This window comes from Dipodomys ordii, unplaced genomic scaffold (assembly GCF_000151885.1).
Source record: "Dipodomys ordii isolate 6190 unplaced genomic scaffold, Dord_2.0 Scaffold107, whole genome shotgun sequence".
Classification (NCBI taxonomy): domain Eukaryota; kingdom Metazoa; phylum Chordata; class Mammalia; order Rodentia; family Heteromyidae; genus Dipodomys; species Dipodomys ordii.
In genome coordinates this window covers 3182916-3203870 of record NW_012267323.1, presented here as the reverse complement: position 1 = coordinate 3203870, position 20955 = coordinate 3182916, and the positions used below count along the sequence as shown (strand labels likewise).

General features: G+C 47.1%; 1 protein-coding gene across 1 annotated transcript; it reads right to left on the bottom strand.

Annotated features, from left to right (window-relative positions):
* Nucleotides 1–1924: 1924 nt before the first annotated feature.
* Traip (TRAF interacting protein) lies at nt 1925–20731 on the bottom strand. Its single transcript, XM_013028108.1, has 15 exons — nt 20549–20731; nt 16850–16907; nt 16038–16121; nt 12835–12874; nt 11902–12029; nt 10539–10633; nt 10021–10134; nt 8886–8973; nt 8020–8109; nt 7508–7596; nt 4028–4183; nt 3260–3308; nt 2534–2683; nt 2375–2425; nt 1925–2165 (listed from the first exon to the last, which is right to left on the bottom strand). Exons 1-15 carry the CDS (start codon nt 20644–20646, stop codon nt 2043–2045), a joined length of 1413 nt encoding a protein of 470 aa, XP_012883562.1. The 5' UTR covers nt 20647–20731; the 3' UTR covers nt 1925–2042.
* Between the last annotated feature and the right edge of the window lie 224 nt (nt 20732–20955).

Genomic DNA, 20955 nt, shown 5'->3' with positions numbered 1-20955 from the left:
AGACCACAAGTTTTAAAACCAGTTACCCACTCGAAGATTCCATCTTCCAAAAAAGCAAAGCAAAAACGAACAAAAAACAGGTACCCCTAGATACCCAGGAGGCTGAGATCTGAGGATTGTGGTTCAAAGGCAGCCCAGGCAGGAAAGGCCATGAGACTCTTACCTCCAGTTAGCCACCAGAAAACCGGAAGTGTCACTGTAGCTCAAAGTGACAGAGTGCTAGCCTTGAGTGAAAAAACTCAGGGACAGTGTCCAGGCCCTGAGTTTAAGCCCCACAATCCCCCTGCCCCCTAAAAAAGCAAAATAAAAAACATCAGGTACCAAGTCAGTATCAATCCTTTGACTGAATTCAATATTCACTTTTCAGTTTTGCATATAAACCTTTTCTGTTTTTCTCATTTTGTTGTTGTTGATTGTGGGGCTTCAACTCTGGGCCTGGGCACTGTCCCTCAGCTCTTCAGCTCAAAGTGAGCACTCTACCACTTGAGCCACAGTGCCACTTCAAGTTTTCTGGTGGTTCACTGGAGATAAGAGTCTCATGGACTTTCCTGCCCAAGCTGGCTTTGAACCCCAATCCTCAGGTCTCAGCCTCCTGAGTAGCTAGGATTACAGATGTGAGCCACCAGCGATCTATCTATAAACTTTTTATCCATAGCTATAAAAATATGCTGTGATTTTATCAGGGTTTCATTGGATTTAGATCAAGTTGGAAAGAAATAAAACTTATATAATTTACCTAACATTTCAGCAGGTATAAAGGGTGCTGGCAGCCAGCTTCTACTCTTTCAATTTGATGTTGCACTTCACCTCACCAAATCTTGTTGGCTCATCAGCCTGAGAAGAGTTCAGCATCCATAACCAAGATGCCATCCCTTTCCTACATAGGTTCCATGTTCTTCTAGATTTGCTGGTAAGTAGCTGGATACCTTCAGCCTTCACTCACTCCTTATACTTTTCATCCCTGGGCCAGGCCCATGCTATGAAGAAACAGGTGACCTCCTGTCCAACAGTCAGACAAGTTAAGAGAGCCTCACTCAGACTAGGAATCAAGAAGGGAAATTACTAGGAAAATGTGCCTATAGCCAATACCTAAAAGCTAGCAATTTGGTTCCAGGTTATTTGTACTTGTGAGTTTACTCATTCTCTTTCCTACTTACAGCCTTCAGATTGCAGTGACATCATTCTTCCTAGTCAACTTGCCATTTGAAAGCATAAATACTGAGGGATAAAATTGCTAGATCTAACTGCTAGGTCTGAGTTAGGTAACATTCCTGCTTTAAACATGCCAGTTTTCTAAAGACGTGGTACAAATTTATACTCTCAGAGCCAGACAGAAAGATTCACTTTTATTTTACATGGAAGCTTTTCCCCACCTCTCTCCACCATTAGCTCCCTTTTCCTATCTGCTTGGCCCAGGTTGGGCCTGAGACAGACAGAGCTTAGGCTCGGCTGCCTGGAGAAACTTCTGTACCATGTAAGAAAAGACCCTGGTCTCTAGGACCAAAAGGAGCCGAATCACATCAGATGGTGATTAACAATAGGAGCCCACAGGCGCTGCTGACTGGAACAGTAAGCTAGTTGTGTCAGCAACTAAAATGAAGCCCCGTGTGGTGGAGTAGGACAGGAAGTAGTCTCTGGGCATCACTCTTCTCCTCTTCTGCTTGTCCTTGCTCTCAGGGCTGGTTCTGGAAGAGAGGACAACTCCCCCAAAACACCAGAGTCTGGTCAGTTGGTTTTTTTTTTTTTTTTTTTGTCAGTCATGGGGCTTGAACCCAGGACCTGGGCGCTGTACCTGAGCTCTTCTGCTTGAGGCTGGTGCTCTACCGCTTTGAGCCAGAGCTCCACTTCCAGTTTTCTAGTGGCTAATTGGAGATAAGAGTCTCACGGACTTTTCTGCCTGGGCTGGCTTTGAACCGTGATCCTCACATCTCAGCCTCCTGAGTAGCTAGGTTTATAGGTGTGAACCACCAGCGCCCAGCTTCTGGTCAACTCTTGTACTACTAGTTGGCGGCATGAACCTCGTCACTGCTCACTCACTGTTCTCACTGCCACAGGAAGGCATCTAACTTGGCCTGGGCGGGAGAATGTTTTGTCTTCATCTTTATTCTCTGCTTATGGTTGGCCTTGGGTTTAACTGGTAGTGGGCGGATCATGCCTGTGTCTGTCTGGAAAAAAAAAATGTCAAGGAAGATGCACAGCGAGGAGACTAATGTAGGGCAGAGAAGTTCAGACGTAGGGATGGGCAGCCCTGTTACACAAAGCAAGACCAAGCTCTGCACAGCAGAGGAGGTAGGTAGTGCTAGTCCAGGGTCTGGAGGTACAAACCAGATGTGTGTAAGCTTCAATTCAGCTAATAACCAGAGAACAAGGATACAGGCTGTATGAATTTTGTTCGGCCTCCAAGTCCATCGAATCCTGTTCTTATCTAGGACAGAAGGAAGAGAAAGGTGGGCCAGAGTATTGGGTTAAGGGGCTGGCTACCTAGCTCTACCTAAGAGATCTGGCCTCTGTCACTGCGTGAAGCCATCCTTACCACATCTGTGCTGCGACAGGACTCTGACACAGTCTTCTTGGGTTGTTTGTGACGCAGGACAGCATTCCGGATGAAGCGGGGAAACACAGCAGCTAGCTCCTCATCTGGCTCTCCTGCACACAGCTGGCCACCCAGTGAGAATTGGGATTCCTGTAAGGAGAACCCAGAGCTAGCCCTAAAGAGCCAGATTGTCACAAAGGAGAGAGGGTTGTGTTGGGAGAACAAGATCAGGATCTCTGATACCCCCTAAGAAGGCAAGAAAGATAAGAGAGCCCCAAGGGGGGCTGGGAAGGTGGCTCAGTGGTAGAGCGCTTGCCTTGCATGCCTGAGGCCCTGGGTTCGATTCCTCAGCACCACATAAGCAGAAAAAAAAAAGCCGGAAGTGGCACTGTGGCTCAAGTGGTAGAGTGCTAGCCTTGAGCTGAAGAACTGAGGGACAGCGCCCAGGCCAAGGTCAGGCCCCACAACCGGACCAAAAATAAAGAAAATTATTAAAAAAAAAAAAAAAGTGAGAGAGCCCCAAGGCAGCTCCAGAACCCTATTCCTGGGGCCAAGGGAGGAGGCTTTGATATGAATCTGCCTGCTCAGAAGTCTAGCTTTTCATGACCAGGCCTGGCAAGGGCTGGTCTACTAGCTGGAGGCCCAAATCTGTTCATTCTTCACTCACTGCTCACTGCTACAGGAAGATATCCAGTTTGGCCTGTACTTTTTCGAGGGAGTTCTTACCTGCTTAGATCTTTTGGGCATCTTCTCGAAGACATCCTGCATGGGAGAGCTATAAGAATGGGGCATGAAGGCAAGAAGCAAGTAAGCAAAACATGAAGGCCAGGTCCAGCAAATGCCCCTTAAGAGAACCACTATGTTATGGCTATGTTATGAGCAAGTCAACTCAGTGGTCTCCAATCAAACTGCAGATCTGTGAACAGCTGGACAGAACAGTGGCAGCATCAGGGTAGACTGGACTATGGTCTGTTCCTTCATTTCCATGTTCCCTAAGTCCTTGGGTACCTCACCATGTTTCAGGTTCTACAAAGGCCTAGGGAGTCCAACCCATTCAACCACCCACCAGAGGAAGATAAGTCATGGCCTCATATAGGCAGAAGGCATCAAGTGAGCTCATGCTTTGACCTGTCTGCCCAGAGAGGGACAGTAAGTTAGCTTCTCAGTAAGATAGCCTGCAAAGTACTCTTAGAACACAGGGCTAGGTCATTCCCCTGACAAAAATCTGTACAAGGGTCTTGAAAAGAACACAGCCTAGTTGCGGGGCCTGACTTTGTGTTCTCAGTCCTAGAGCTGGGCACTGTGTTGCAGTCCAATTTCCTAGCAGCTAGATACTATCTTCTGGAATTTCTCCAGGTGGGTGGGAAGATGGTGACCTAAGGCTAGCTCTGTTGCTTCTGAAGCTATGAAGCAAGACCTGCTTCGGTCTTCATGAGAGATGTCTTAGCTATCCCCCTTTCTGGGTCCTGGATACTGCCAGGGACCACCACGCACTGTGCCTTCTCCAGGGAGAGCTGCTTGGGGTGATGACCATGCAGGGAGCTGGAGGGCTGGGCTGGAGGGGTTTCTACATCAAAGGTAGCGTCGAGGTCAATATCGTCACTGTAGGATGGCCGTCGGAGCTTCAGTTTCTGTATCTGTGGAGCTGGGCTGAAGGCAGAGGTAACTCTTGTTACTTGAAACAGTAAGCAGAAGCACAAGCCCTCTGTGTCTGCCTCAGGGTCCCAGGGGCAGACTATGGACTCAGGGTCACTACTTTTTTTTGGTTGGTCATGGGGTTTAAACTCAGGGCCTGAGCGCTGTCCCTGAGCTCTTTTGCTCAAGGCTAGAGCTCTACCACTTTTGAGTCACAACACCAGCTCAGGTTTTTGAGTGGTTAATTGGGGACTTTTCTACCCAGGCTGGCTTCGAACCATGGTCCCCAGATCTCAGCTTCCTGAGTAGCTAGGATTATAGGTGTGAGCCACCAGTGCCCAGCTTCAGGGTCACTCTTGAAGAACTTCTAGGGAATAAACCATTTGGCTCAGTCCTCCTCACAGTCAAAATACTAGTAAAAGGCTAGAAGACCAAAGGAAGTAAGCAACATGCAGACAAAACCCAAATAAACAGGGCTGGGAAGGTGGCTCAGTGGTAGAGTGCTTGCCTTGCATGCATGAAGCCCTGGGTTCGATTCCTCAGCACCACATAAGCAGAAAAAAAGCCGGAAGTGGCGCTGTGGCTCAAGTGGTAGAGCGCTAGCCCTGAGCTGTAGAGCTGAGGGACAGTGCCCAGGCCCAGAGTTCAGGTACCATGACTGGCAAAAAAAAAAAAAACAAATAAACAGGCTACTACCCTTTGACTGTGCACCTTGTTACTTAGAAAGCAAAGCAGGGAGCCACTCAGAGATATCACTGAAGCCTAATATAGATAGGACTGTCTCTTCTGCCTCCTCTTATCCCCATGATGCTACAATCATAGTAAAGGTATGTTAGGGGAACCGAACCAAGGGCCTCATGCATGCTAGGCAATCCCTCTACAATTGAGCCACACTTCCAACCCATGTGGGTGAGTGTATGTATGTGTGTTGGTACTAGGGCTTGAATTCAGGACCTTGTGCTCTCATTCAGCTTTCTTGCTGTTACTCTACCACTTGAGCCACATCTCCAGTCTGACATTTTGCTGGCTAATGGAATATGGAATTTCACAGACTTTTCTGCCCAGACTGGCTCTGAACCACAATCCTCCAGGTCTCAACCTCCTGAGTAGTTACAATAATAGACCTGAGCCATTGGTGCCTGGCCCTCTAAGACTGTGTGTGTGTGTGTGTGTGTGTGTGTGTGTGTGCCTGGCCCTCTAAGACTGTGTGTGTGTGTGTGTGTGTGTGTGTGTGCCTGGCCCTCTAAGACTGTGTATGTGTGTGTAATAGAGAGAGAGAAATAGAGAATGTGTTGGTCGTGGTACTTGAACTCTGGGTCTGGGCACTGTCCCTCAGCTCTTCAGCTCAAGACAAGTGCTCTACCACTTGAGACACCACTCCTAGTTTTCTGGTGGTTCATTGGAGATAAGGCTGGCTTTGAACCGTGATTCTCAGATCTCAGCCTCCTAAGTAGCTAGGATTACAGATGTGAGCCACCAGTACCCAGCCCTCTAAGACTTTAAATTTTGTTTTATTTATTTTTTTTGTTGGTCATGGGGCTTGAACTTGGCTTGGGTGCTGTCCCTCAGTCCTTCAGCTCAAGGCAAGCACTCTACCATTAAGCCACAGCACCACTTCTGGTTTTCTGGTGGTTTACTAGAGATAAGAGTTTCATGGACTTTCCTGCCTGGGCTGGTTTTGAACCACGATCCTCAGATCTCAGCCTCCTGAGTAGCTAGGATTACAGGTGTGAGCCATCAGTGCCCAGCTAAATTTTGCTTTTTAGATAGGGCCTACTTGGTCTAACCTTGAACTCTTAATCTTTCTGCCTTCTGAGTAATTGGGAATACAGACATGAACCACAATGCACAGCCACTACCCCAATTTTTAAGTCCAGAAAAATACTAGTGAATAAAGGAAATTCAGTCTCTCTGCACATAGCTTAATGTGAAGCAAAGCCTAAGCTTTGTACAGATATAGGATAAGCAAATGATGTGTCCTATTAGCTTGAAAGATAAGGGAAACCAGAATTATCTTCCCTTATAGGCTCTGGCATGGAGCATACTCAGAATGAAGTGAGCTTGTCCTCATGTAAGAGCTCCAGACCAAATTCTACAATATAGCATGTAGCTGTTGGGTACTGGGTATAACCCAACATCCAGCTCATCTCTCCTATTGGAATACAAGGGTCAAGAGCACAGCAAGGGCTTGGCATGAAGCAGGTAGTAAGGCATGGTAAAGAAAAGTAAGCAAAGTCCCTGGATACCTAGAGGTAATCTGTACGCTTTGCTTATCTCACTATAGATACCAAGCACAGAGGAGACAAGTGTGTGGGCACCCTGGGGCCCACAGAATGGAAGTTAAAAGGAGCACCATCAGGAGACTGCAGAGAACAGCCACTACCATAAGTAGAGGTGTTGCATCCCTTTACTTTGAGACAGTTTGGTTCTAAAAAGTGTCCATAGCACCTTGTATTTGAGGCTATCAGCTTCCTGAGGGTAAGACTGTGCCTAGTAAGTTCCTGATAGAGTTCCTGGGTTTCCTGGGATTTCTGAAGTGGTATGGCCAATGGCTGAGAGCAAAGTAAGGAAGGACCAGAAACAGAGCCTAATTTGTGAAAAATCAACCTTTGCTGGGTTGGGGATATGGTTCAAATGGTAGAGCAGGGCACTAGCTGTGAGCAAAAGAGTTGAATAAAAGCACAAGATCCTGAGCTCAAGCCTTAGTATCACCACATACGCACGCATGGATGCATGTGAGTGCTCATGCGCGCATGGACGCACGCACGGACACACGCACGCACACACAGAATGGTTCAAATAAATACTTGGTCACTGACAAGAGTTTTCTGTTGGGTTTGCACCTGATGTCCTCTTGCATGCAGAAAATAGCCCTGAGGATGTTTTACACCAGCCTGTTTCTGTAGAACTCTCAGGAAGAATGAATGTCTGCTCCTGGCAGACACCAATCTCTCCAACACTAGGCTCCCTCTGCTGGCAGCTTTAAAGCACACATTACTAGGACCAGAAAAGGATTATTTTAGAGTGAAGGGTTTCAAGTTTGCTTCAGCAATGGGGGCAGACAGATGCATGTGGCAAGACACTCCAGTATGCCCCAAGACATGGCTCCTACCCTAGTCTCAGACCATCCCTAGGGCTCATCTGGTTTGTCTTGGCTTTTCCCTGTCAGAATCCAGATTTGTTTCAAAACTTTCTAGCTAACTCTTGGCTGGCTCTCAAGGCAGGTGGTCTATAAACTTCAAATCCCCACCCACCCTACCAAAGCCAGGAGTGAAGACTCTTCTTAGGCAGCTGTCCCAGCTTGTAATCCCCTGTACCCACTCCAAAGGGTCAACAAACCTCTCTAAAACCAGGCGGTTGACAGTCTCCTTGGCTCCTGGTGGCAGTTTCAAGGTTTCTTGTAACATCGTTAGCTTCTTTTTTAGACTCTTGGGGAAGGAAAGAGAAGAATGTGAGGGCAAGGCTGACACCAACTCTCAGAGACAATGCAAAGGACAAGCCACATATGTGAAGGGCACCAGGAACAGGGTAAGGTCTGAAATCCCAATTTAGGCTTCAGAACCCATTTCTAGAGAAGCCCTTTATGTGGTGACTAAGGACCTCAGAGAGACACTAGAAGGGGAAGACACATGGAGCTATCTGCGTTCTGATGAGAAGGCCTAGGTTACAGACCAGACTAGAGCCAAAGTGTATACCCTGACCCACCCACCCCAACCTGGGAAGGGGCTGGAAGCCCCGAATTACCACCACTAAACTGGCCTAGTTTCCTGGGCAGAAACATCCCAGCCTTACTCTTGGAAGCACATAAACCACCCTCCATTCTCATATCAGGCCAGGAAAAGTGCTCTCACCATGATTTCCTTGTCAGCATTCTGTAAGTCCTTCTGGGTTGATCTCAGTTCTAACTTGGCCTGATCCAACTCAGAGTAGACTATCTGTAACTACAAGAAAATATTGGACTGGGAATGTGGCTTAGTGGTAGAGTGCTCGCCTAGTATCCATGAAGCCCTGGGTTCAATTCCTCAGTACCCCAGAAACAGAAAAAAAGCTGGAAGTGGTGCTGTGGCCCAAGTGGTAGAGTGCTAACTTTGAGCAAAAGAAGCCCAGGGACAGTTGTCCAGGCCCTGAGTTCAAGCCCCAGGACTGGCAAGGGAAAAAAATAAATAAATAAAGTATAGGCAGGGCTGGGATATCACACAGAGATGAAGTGCTTGCCTAACATGCACAGGGTCCTGATTTTGATCTCCAGCACCACAGAAAAACAAGTATAGGGTGTAAAGACAAGCCACGTGATGGCCATGTGTCCTATTCCCTACCTACTGTTACCCAGGTCAGGGGAGCAGAGCATGTTTAATGTTATTGGGATAAGCCCCAGGCTGGCAACCTGGGTGTGGATGGCTCTCTACACACTGCATGCAGATGCAGCATGCCAGAAATGAAAGCAACTGGCCTGAGAACCCAAGCCTAGGAACTCTCTGGGGTTGGTACAAAAACAGGTTTCTAAAGCTATCACATTTGGAGCCTGTGCTCTTCAGCTAGCTGAGAGGTACCCAAGAACCAAGAAGTACAAAAGAGCATGAATGTGAGTGTTAGGGCAGATAACTCTAAGTAGACAAGCCAAGCCATGTAGAGCCAATACCCAGGTAAGGACCAGTAATCAATTTCTGCAGACTGCTCTCAATCCCCATGGAATCAGCTGTTCGATTCAAGCAGTTACCTTGTTTTTGGAGGAGGTCAATTCCTTCTTCAGCTTGTCAGCCAGCTCCCCTGAGGCTTTCCGTGCTTCTTTCAGATTCTCATACTCTCTGCAAAAGTGGCCAGAGAGAAATGTAATAGAAGAGGACACCCTACTGGCCAGACCAAACCACAGCACCAACCTAATACAGGCCTTTCCCAAACCCTTTTCCCATTCTCATTCATCCTCTTGTCATCTGAGCCCAACACAGCCCAGGTATCTCTGTGAAGGCTCCTGGACAAAATGTACGACGGTCTGGTGACACTGTTCCCTCCTTGGCCTATAGGCGTTGGTGACTTGAGAAGCTCCTGCCTTACTAGAGGGCCCCTTCTACCACCTGGTTCCTCTAGGAAGTATTTGGATCCTATGTGCGGGTCATCTAAGTGGCCTTCCCATAGACTTCACACTATCTCAGCGAAGGATATGGGCAAAGTTTGTGATCTAAGCCAGGTGGGGTTAGTAACAGTACTAATAGGAAGCAGACTACAGCTATCATGTGAGAACTTATAGCTCCAAGACCAAATCAACTCAGTTCTATAACATCTTTAATTCACTCAGTTCTATCAACACTCCTATGAAGCAAGTCTGTAACTATCTCCATGCAAGAAGGTGGAGGTCAGAGAGGCCTCAAAACTGTATCCAAACAAGAGATGGAGTCAGGGTTCAACCTCAGGCAGCATGGCTCTAGATCTTGTTCCTTAACACCATCTGCTTTACAAGATATGAGCATTAGAGCCATGGCCGGGGACTCACAGCCAGATTCCTAGGCTTGTTGATAAGGCCAGACAGAGTATAGGCTTTTTTTTTCTGGTGGTGGTACTAGGGTTTGAACTTAGGGATTTGTGCTGGCTAGGCAGGTCTTCTACTACTTTGGCCACACTCCAGCCCTCAGAGTGCATACTTTTTTTTTTTTTTTTGCCAGTCTTGAGACTTGAACTCAGGGCCTGGGCACTGTCCCAGAGTTTTTTTTTTGCTCAAAGCTAGCACTCTACCACTTGAACCCAGCGCCACTTCCAGCTTTTTCTGTTTCTGTGGTACTGAGGAATCGAACCCAGGGCTTCGTGCATGCTAGGTGAGCACTCTACCACTAAGCCACATTCCCAGCCCAAGTACATACTTCTTGAGGGACACACAGTACGTAGACAGCTGCTCCACTGCTGACTGCCCCACACCCATGTATCGGATCATCTCCTCCACCTCAGGCCTCTGGCTTTGGAGCAGGAGCTCAATCCTGAAAAACATAACCAGCCCACGACATTTGAAATCTGGAGGCTGATGGTTAGTCTGCCTCTCTTTGCTGCTATTGCTATGGCAACAGCCTGGGCTGCTAGGATGCTCAAGCAGGTGGGTGTGCCCAAGGAAAAGGCTCATAGCAGAGCTAAGCAGAACTCCAGGGATGCTGCTGAGGAAGAAAGAGGTGCTAACAGAGGACCTCAAAGTCAGGAAAAGGCCTGGTAGGTCAGTTGGCCTCAGGCAAAAGGATAATAAAGAATCATCACATAATGAAGGCACACATGGAAAGTAGAGGAGTTCACAGAAGCTAACTAAGAAAGAAAGTCTATGCCCATGCATGGCTGGCCTGAGCCTTCAGCCCTGGGTATAAAGGCAGTGTAGAGGCACCAGCTTCCGACTCACTGCTCCATGGACTTCATCTTGTTCTTGAGTCGAAGGGCCTCCGCTCGTGCTTGTTTAGTCTCATCTTGCTGCTGCTCCAAGTATTTCATCTGCTTCTGAGGAGCAAATACACCCATATATCTTACTTGGCGGTCTCCAGAATCTTGGCTAAAGTTATTAGGAAAACTCCACTCTAGAACTCTCTGTACTATATCTTCTAAAGATGCTGATAATAATGTCCCCCAAATCAAGGATGTAATGCTCTGGGGCTCTACTCAGGCCTATACTTTGCATTTTGTTGTTCTTTGGGGGGGTAGGTGGGAATCCAACTCAACACATGTGCTAGACAAACACTCTACCACTGAGCTACATTTCCAGACAGGCCCTAAGGCAGTTGCTACCTCCCTTCCCTGCTGCCTTCTTCTGAGATACATCTTACTATAGGTATGGCCCAATGCCAGAACTTATAGGCCCACTATAGACCGGTAGGTTTCTGTGGTCTAGGCTTTATTGTGCACGTTATCCTTGTAGCTGAAGAAAAAAAGCATTAACCCAGACCTCACTGTCAGATTCATGGAGCGGTGCCAGGATACAAGAGCTAACTAAGCCAGAAGTGACTGACCAGGCTGCCTTCAGCATAAGACCACTCCATCTCTGACCTGGGAATGCCATCAGACTCCCCCACTGCAGCCAGGTGCGTGTTTTGCTCCTTTCCCACTGGCCAGGCCATGTGATCCAGCCCAGCCCCCGTGCAGGAACAGAGAGAATATCCTGGGGTCTTGTCTGCTCGTCAGGATGGCTCCCTTTCCCTTTCAAATAGCATCCAGCAAGGACTGCTTCTGCCTACAAGGCTGGAATATCAATCGTGGGTTCAGATCAATCGCCTCATGCCCCTTGGAGAGCAAGAGGCTCACTAACCCAGGCTGATACAAAATTCATCTGGGTCTAGGGCTGCTTGCTCTACAGGCTTTGATCTGCCCTGTTGGCTCAGCATAGCTGACTTCAAAGGCCCTTGTTCCTCCCTGGGATGCTGTTTGATCTGGCTCCAGAGAGCAGCCTGGCCAAAGACTAGAGTGCTAATGGAAGGTTCTTCAGATCAGCCTCATCACTGGAGTATGAGCCACTTTTGGAAACATGGCCTAGCCTCACCTGGGCCTTAGTTGAGTAGCCTCTCTGTGAAGTGTTGGAAAGGCCTCACCTTTGCCAAAATCCACAAGCACAGCCAGTATGGCCCTTTTCTAATGTGTTGGATGGTACAGTATGGGAGGGCTTGAAGAAGTGATTTGCTTCTATGTTACTAATTCTCAGGTGGAACCAGAAAGATAAGTCCAGGACAGGCTTTATCTCCCCACCAACTCTGTGCATGCAGAACCTCGGGACTTACTCTGAGAGTGGAGCACAGCATCTCAGACTTGTCTAAGGCCTTCTGCAGAGATTCCACCATGGCGTTGCGCTCCTCCAGTGTGTCTCGCAGAGTGTCAATGATAACCTGACTGTTCCGTTTCTCTTTCTCTAGAGCAAGGGTGGAGGGTTAGAGGGGAGGGAGAGGCCCATCTACTTATCAGCATGAGAACCTGGGTCTTTGGACTCCAGCCCTTCATCCATAAACCAGATAAGGAAATAGTGCAGGTCAGAATATTGGGTGGCCTCCTCCTCTCTCTGGCGTACAGCAAGGAAGCCAATCCAGAGGCTTCATCCAGGAAACAAGCTCTCTCTGTGCTGCTTGAACTGGGTCTAGTCAATTCATTATTCCAGAACTTAGGCAGACTACACTTTGCCCTACAGACACTCTACCATCAGATATTCCTTCCCAGCAGGGCTCCAAAGCAAGAAACTCCATAGATAGAAGGCTTGCTTGGTCTTGGCAGACTGTTTCAGTCACCTCCCTTCTCTCTCTCTTTCTCCTAGCCACAATAGCTAACAAGACCCTTGAACAAAGCCGGGCGCTGGTGGCTCACGCCTGTAATCCTAGCTACTCAGGAGGCTGAGATCTGAGGATCTCGGTTCAAAGCCAGCCCTGGCAGGAGAGACCGTAGACTCTTATCTCCAATAAACCACCAGAAAACCGGAAGTAGCGCTGTGGCTCAAGTGGTAGAGTGCTAGCCTTGAGCTGAAGAGCTGAGGGACAGCTCCCAGGCCCAGAGTTCAAGCCCCATGGCCAACCAAAAAAATAAATAAATAAATAAAAGACCCTTGAACACATAAAGCAAACAGAGCTCTTGGCTCTGCCATAAGGTTGAAGGCCTTCTTCTAGGGCCTCTCCCTCCAGAATCTAAGTCAGGGACTTCCCAGGACTCCTTGTCTTTTGCTAACTCACCTTTCTGAGAAAGTTGGGCTCTGGTATTGTCCAGTTCATTCTGCAAGGCAATTCCCACAATGAGCAACAGGAACACATCAGAACTAGCCACCACATGGTCTCCCATAAGTTCCAGGATAAGACAATGAGGTTTGTAGATTCAGGGAAGGAAGCATGGGCCCAGTATACCTCAAGGCCAAAAAGGCCAAACTAATCCAACAATGGAGAGATACTCATTGTTTTATCTTTTTTTTTTTTTGGTCCGGTTGTGGGGCCTGAACTCTGGGCCTGGGCGCTGTCCCTCAGCTCTTCAGCTCAAGGTTAGCGCTCTACCACTTGAGCCACAACGCCACTTCTGGCTTTTTCCTTTTTGCTTATGTGGTGCTGAGGAATCGAACCCAGGGCCTCATGCATGCAAGGCAAGCACTCTACCACTGAGCCACCTTCCCAGCCCCACATTGTTTTATCTTTATGAACATTTTATTTCATTTTTTTACTTTTGTTGTTGGTCATGGGGCTTGAACTCGGCCTGGGCACTGTCCTTGAGCTCAAGGCAAGCACTCTACCACTTAAGCCACAGCACCACTTCTGGTTTTCTGGTGGTTTATTGGAGATAAGAGTCTTACAGGATTTCCTACCTGGGTTGGTTTTGAACCATAATCCTCAGATCTCAGCCTCCTGAATAGCTAGGTTTACAGGTGTGAGCCGGTTATTTTATTTTATTTTATTTGAAACAGTGTCTTATTTATGTAGACCAGACTCAGCTCAAACTCATGATCCTCTTGTCTCAGCCTCCAAAGTGCTGGGATTATAGGCATGTACTATTATGTCCAACTTCCTTTGGGCTTTTCAAAAACATGGATAATGTGTAGGAAACTAGTCCTCGAAGTGAAGCTCCAGGACAGGGAAAGAGAGAAAATGGGTAAGAGAGATAAAGTTGAGTCCATGTAACAATCTTAGTAGCCGAGACCTCCATTACTTCTCTAATCCTGTACTAGCCTCAACTTCTCTGGGTATCAGCTGTGCTCACCAGGGTCCAGAACAAAGATGGTGGGGCTGGGAAGGTGGCTCAGTGGTAGAGCGCATGCCTTGCATGCCTGAGGCCCTGGGTTTGATTCCTCAGCACCACATAAGCAAAAAGAAAAAAGCCGAAAGTGGCGCTGTAGCTCAAGTGGTAGAGCGCTAGCCTTGAGCTGAAGAGCTGAGGGACAGTGCCCAGGCCCAGAGTTCAGGCCCCACGACCAGACCCCCCCCAAAAAAAAACCAAACCAAAACAAAACAGAACAAAGATGGTCAAGGTCCCTAGGTTACCACTAGTTCTCTCTATGCTAGCTTCTGCCTGTTTTAGTCTACCTCCCTCTTAGCTGTAAGCTGGCTCTCTATAAAACTTTCCAGTCCCAGAATCCAATAAGTGTTCATAAGCAAAGGTAACTTTTTTTGTACTCCTGGATGAAACTGGGCTCTATCAGGGTCAAGTGAGCCCCTCAAAGCCCTTACATAAATTACAGAGCCACTGCTGCAGTATTGAGGCTGGAGTAGAAATGAATCCAGTTCCCATTTAGGAGTCTAGAGAATATAACATCCTTGTATACAAAAGAGGTGCTTACTCCATAATTAGGAAAAACAAGTTTGTTGTTGTTTTGTTTTTCTTTTCTTTCTTTTCTTTTCTTTTTGCCAGTGCTGGGGCTTGAACTCAAGGCCTGGGCACTGTCCCTGAGCCTCTTTGTGCTCAAGGCTAACGCTCTACCACTTGAGCCACAGAGCTTTTTTTTTCTGGCTTTTACTGAGTAATTTTTATTGAAGAGTTGAATGAACTCTCCTGCCTGGGCTGGCTTTGAACCATGATCCTCAGATCTCAGTCTCCTGAGTAGCTGGGCTTATAAGCCTAAGCCACTGGTGCCCAGCTAGGAAAAATAGGCTTTTTTGTTTTGTTTTAATTTTAAAAACAAGTTTTTATAGAATTTCAAGACTTGGTCATTGTTCCATGGTAGTAGCTAGATGGTATTCTAGAAACTTTCGTCCAGATTATCCTTCTAAAGGCAACACAAAACTCAGAATTTTACATGGGATAAAATTAAGGCCCATGACCAGTGGGTAGCTAAATGTCCTACTATCAAACTCTCCATCCAGGACTCTAGGAGTAGGATCTTTTGGTGGCTAGACTGGGCAGGAAAGGCTGAATAGCTGGGTGTGGAAATGGTGAGTAGGGAAGGGTATACAGGGTCTGTCTGAAAATAAACACCTGTCCAAGGCTGCTGCAACACTACCCATAATTCCTTTGGTCCTTCCATATTCCAGCAGGGTGATTTCCAAGTCCTTCCTCCAAACTATTCAAGATGTTGCCTCACTGTCTCACAGACCTGGCTTTGAAGCTGAAAAGAAATGAAGCTGCTTTTGTTGCCTTCATCACAGGGAGGATACCTCTTAAAACTGGGAGCAGTTACCATGACGATAAACATGCTAGCTCAAAACACAAAAGCTCTATACTCTGGAAGCATTGAGGTTCCAAGGACACCCTAGGGCTAGGGCCAAATAAACGCTCATCTCACAGATGCCTAGGAAATTAACCATCAAAGTTCAGGAATCATTTGTAAATCTCAACCCAATTGTCTGGAGCTTTCCCTCCATCTAGTCCCTTCGTACACAAAGAAAGCGAAATTTTAGATTTAGAGGAAAATATAAGTATAGGAAGGAGTCCACTCTCGCTCCCCGGCAGTGAGTTTCTACTTGGGTTACAGATCTTGATTCCAGAGACTCTGCCCCTCTATGAAAGATCTAGGAAAGACCTAGGTGTCTGGCTTTATACCATTGCCCTTCCCAGGCAATTCTGAGGCATAGCCAGAATAGGGAACAGTAAGGCCATATATCTTCTCTGGCTGGGAAATAGAAGAGTTTTCTAATCTACCATTTACTGTCCATCAGGAAAATGGTCTAGGAAGGAAGGCTGTAGGCCCTTAATAAAGATGAGGGGGCTTTGGGAGAGGCACTCTTTCCTTTGGTGCCTGTACTAGGAGAGGTCTCCCAATCAGTCTCTTCCCTGCCTTACAGGCTCATGATTGTGTCTCATCATTAGTCGTCCTTTGCTTTCTTGTCATTCATTGCCTTGAAGTTTCTACTAAGTCTTCCCTCCATAATAACCTCGCCTCCATACTTTAGGTACCTTCTCTATGTGGGAGTGAAAAAGAGGGCTTGGAGATCGGTACAATGAGATAAATTCTGCATACCTTTAAGAATTCTGCATCCAAGGCATTCTCCTCCTCCGGAGCAAAGTCAAAGAAGAGTTTGTTGATAATAGTCCTTTTGCCAACCTGGATGGGAGAACAAGATAAAGAATTAATTCAGCTGGCACTGGTGGCCCATGCCTATAATCCTAGCTACTAAGGAGACTGAGATCTGAGGATTGTATTTGAAGCCAGCGGGGGCAGGAGACTTTTATCTCCAAATAACCACCAGAAAACCAGAAGTGGCACTACGGCTCAAAGTGGTAGAATGCTAGCCTTGAGCAAAAAAGCTCAGGGATAGCAGCCAGACTCTGAGTTCAAGCCCCATGACTGACCAAAAAAAAAAGAATTAATCCATAGTTCAGTCATGGACAAGGATTCGGGTTGCATATGGGTCTGTCTGCTGGCCTACCATACATGTCAGGTCTGTTCTCAGGCCTAACTTTTCAAATTGTATCTGTTGAAGTCAGAAGACCTCTTCATTCCTGCAGGTACCCCAAGCTGAGACTGCTGGTGTGATTACTGTTGAAGTCATGAGGCTAGAGACATTTGATGAGTGCTCAAAAACACTTCAGCTCAAGGTTCTAGACTCTTTTCTAGACAGGAAGGAGAAGTAGAGCAAATATGCCTAACTGAAGACTGACCCGGGCAGTAAGTCTGTCTTCCAGATCTTAAGAGGTGTAAGCAGGCCTCTGGGGCAACTCATTAGTGCATGTGAGGCTCAAACTAGAGGAATCAAGGAACATCAGAAATACTGCTCAGTTTCTGAGGACAAGAGGTCTTTAGCTGAGGTGGTCCCACACCAATATCCTCACCTGGATTCGGCATTGTGGGCAGGTTCGACTTGGTGCTGTCTCGAACCACTGAATGAGGCTGAAATGAAAAGCAAAAGAACAGACTGGTGAGCCCTGGTATGGCTTTGAGACCCAGATCAGGAAGCCATCCTAACCCAATGCCTGCATGCATGTACCGCAGGCCATTACGGTACATCCCACAAGGGCCTAACTGGTACTCAGCACTCAGAACAACTGACCATTTTTCTGTCCCTGTAAACTTGGCCAGAAGTTCTTCTGGCATCCTGAGTAGCTAGGTTATAGGCATGAGCCACTAATAGGCATGAAGGTATATAATTTTTCACTATCTTTGCATCTTGTCTATAAATTATTCCAAACAGAAAGTTTACTTAAAAATACAGCTTACTGCCGGGCGCTGGTGGCTCACGCCTGTAATCCTAGCTACTCAGGAGGCTGAGATCTGAGGATCTCGGTTCAAAGCCAGCCCGGGCAGGAAAGACTGTGAGACTCCTATCTCCAATAAACCACCAGAAAACCGGAAGTGGCACTGTAGCTCAAGTGGTAGAGCGCTCGCCTTGAGCTGAAGAGCTGAGGGACAGTGCCCAGGCCCAGAGTTCAAGCCCCACGACCGACAAAAAAAAAAAAAAAAAAATACAGCTTACCTAGCTACTCAGAAAGCTGAGACCTGAGGAAAGCAGTTGGAAGCCAGCCCAGGAAGTCTGAGAGACTCATCTCCAATTAACCACCAAGAAGCCACCTGTGTAGCAGGGGCTTAACTGGAAAAACACAAAAAAGCTAAGGGACAGCACCAAGCACTGAGTTCAAGCCCCAGTAAGGGCATACACACAAACTAATTTAACTAAATATTTAAAAAATACAGCTGAAGGCCAGGTGCCAATAGCTCATTTATGTGTAATCCTACTACTTGGGAGGTAAAGACCAGGCAGGAGGATCTGCCAGCCCCAGGGCCCTCCCCAACCAAAATAAAAAGGTTGGCTGTGGTGACCCATGCCTCTCATCATAGCTACTCATACATAGGAGGATTGTGGTCCAGTCTGGCCCAAGTAAAAAGTGAAATCCAAGCTCAAAAATAATTAGAGCAGAGGGATGACATTGATCAAAATGCACTATATATTCATAAACAGCTTTGTTGAATGGAAACTCCTTTGTACAACTACTTAAAGATTATATATATATATGTATATGTGTGTATATATATATATATATATATATATATATATATATATATATAATGTATTTTTTTTAAGTCAGAGAGCTAAGAATGTGGCTTAGAGTGCTTGTCTAGTATTCATGAAGCCCTGTATTCAATTCCTCAGTACCACAAAAAAGCAGGAAGTGGTGCTGTGGCTCAAGTGGTAGAGTGCTAGCCTTGAGCAAAAGAAGCTCAGGGACAGTGCCCAGACCCTGAGTTCAAGCTCCAGGATTAGGGAAAAAAAAAAAAGTCATAGCAGCTAGGTACCATTCTATCACATCTCAATTGGTGGAATGCCTGCCTACCAATATAAAGCTCTGAGTTCAAATCCTAGCACAGCTGATAGATAGAGCCTGGTATGGTAGCACACACTGTAACTCCAACTACTTAGGAGGTAGAAGCAGGAAGGTCTTAAGTTAGAGGTCTGAGCAAAGTTATTAAGACCTGCTCCCAAAAACAAAATTAAAGGGGCTGGGAAGGTGGCTCAGTGGTAGAGCGCTTGCCTTGCATGCCTGAGGCCCTGAGTTCGACTCCTCAGCACCACATAAGCAAAAAGTAAAAAGCTGGAAGTGGCCCTGTGGCTCAAATGGTAGAGTGCTAGCCTTGAACTGAAGAGCTGAGGGACAGCGCCCAGGCCCAGAGTTCAGGCTCCACGACTGGACCCCCCCCCCCCCAAAAAAAAAAAAAAGTAGGCTGGGCATGTGGCTCAGGTGATAAGAGTGCTTGCTGAACTAGAGAGACAGCTGGGTTCAATCTCCAGAGAAGAAAGGCAGGAAAGCAGGAAGGAAGGAGAAGGGGAGGGAAGGAAAGAGGACAGGCAGGCAAGTAAGACGAGTGAGGAAGAGAGAGAGGGAAGGGACAAGAAAGATTAAAAAAAAAAAAGATCACCTATAATCCTGGCACTTAGGAAGTTGAAACAGGAAAATTGAGAGTTCAAGGCTGACTTAGGCTCTATAGTGAGACACCAGCCTCAAAATAACCAAATAACCTAAGAAATACCACATATTTAATTTTCATATTATCAATAATTGCAGCATTTTAAGTAAAGGGTTCAGTTACATAAAAGAGCATCACACCAAGTTAAAATAAATAAATGAAGCAGGTGGAGTGGCTCAAGTGGTGAAGCTTAAAAAGCTCAAGGCTGAGTAAAATGAGTACCATTAAAAAAAAAAAAAAGCCCAGTGGGGTGTTGGTGACTTCTTGCCTATAATCCTAGCTACTCAGGAGGCTGGGATCTGAGGATCACAGTTCAAAGTTGGCCCAAGAGGAAAATCCATGAGACTCTGATCTCCAATTAATCACCAAAAAGTCAGAAGTGGTAGAGTTCTAGCCTTCAACAAATAAAGTTCAGGGACAGCGCCCAGACCCTAACTCAAGCCCCAGGAGACAGACAGACAGACGGACGGACGGACGGACGGACGCACGCGCACGCACACACACACACACACACACACACACACGAGATACATAAATACATTAAAAAGTTTAAAGTGTTTGAAGAAAACAGAAACGATAAACAGTATACTTTTAGGAATAATCTGAGTTCCAGCCTAACCAAACAACCACTTCCTTAGAATGGGGCTCAGGCTATTACCAACACCAATTTAAAAGAAACCCTTTGCAAGTGAGGGGAACCCAGGAGCAATTAGAGTAGTACCAGCCTCCCTGCTTCCTGAAGGCTTTTGTGCCACTAGCCCTCTTTGACAATTACTACCCCCCATGAAAAGCGTGTGTTACTCTGACTTCTCTCTTTTGCTGGAAGCTCCAAACCAACCTGTCTCCAACTGCTAGAGGAATCTCCCCCCCAAAAAAAAAAAAAACTCTGCACTCAGAAAAATGATTCTACACAATTAGCAGGACCCTTTGATAAAGCAGCTCTCTACCTTTTACGTTGAGCAAGGTGTGCTGGCATGGTATCTGGCCAAGGAAATGATTTGGGGTACAATCAATTCAAATCACCAAGCAAATCACAATAAACTCTTAAGACTTACCAGAAGCCAAGCCAGATGCTGGTGGCTCATGCCTATAATCCTGGTACACGGGAAGCTGAGATCTGAGAATCATGGTCAGCAAGAAAAGTCCGTAAGACTCCTATGTCCAATCAACCACCCCAAAGTTGGAAGTGGTGCTGTGGCTCAAGTGGTAGAACCCTAACCATGCGCAAAAACAGCTCAGGGGCAGTGCCCAGGCCCTGAGTTCCCACACACACACACGAATAATAGAAATAAAAGGACTCGTGAATTGGTGATAGCTCATCTCAGCCCAGCCTAATGGTTTTGAGGTCACATTTCTTTGCACAGGTTCCTAAAGGAGCACTCCATACTCTTCGCCAGATCAATTCTGTCGCCATGGGCCAGGCTCAGCTATCACCTCCACACGGCTGGCTTTGGCCCAGGTTGGGAAAGCCTCGTCTAATGAGGTCTTTATCACCTATGTGGGCTGCAAAGACCGATAACCTGGAGACCTGACACCTCTCGTTCCCAGGACCCTGCAACGCTGTCACTCACCACTGCAGGTGAAAAGTGTGGCCGCAGTGGATGGCTGCCACATCGCGGGAATGGTCGAAGAAGTCGGAGCAAATCGTGCACAGGGCACGGATAGGCATGGTGGCAGGACTCCGGCGACCCGAGGTGGCGAAGAGAACGGCGACGACTCCAGCAGCTTCTCCACGGCGCCCCGGGCTTCCTTCAAATTTGGCTCCACGGCGCGACTTCCGCGAGAGGACCGGAAATGACGACGGCAAACCGGGCGGAGGAATCCGAATGCCTGGTCTTCTGATTGGATGCACGTTCAGGGAAGGGCGGGAGCCAGGGGCGGGACTTAGCGACCCAGAGACCGAGGAGGATTCTGGGACACAGAGCCATAGGCCGCTTCCCGGTCTCCAGAATCAAAAACTCGGTTGGGAGGAGACGAC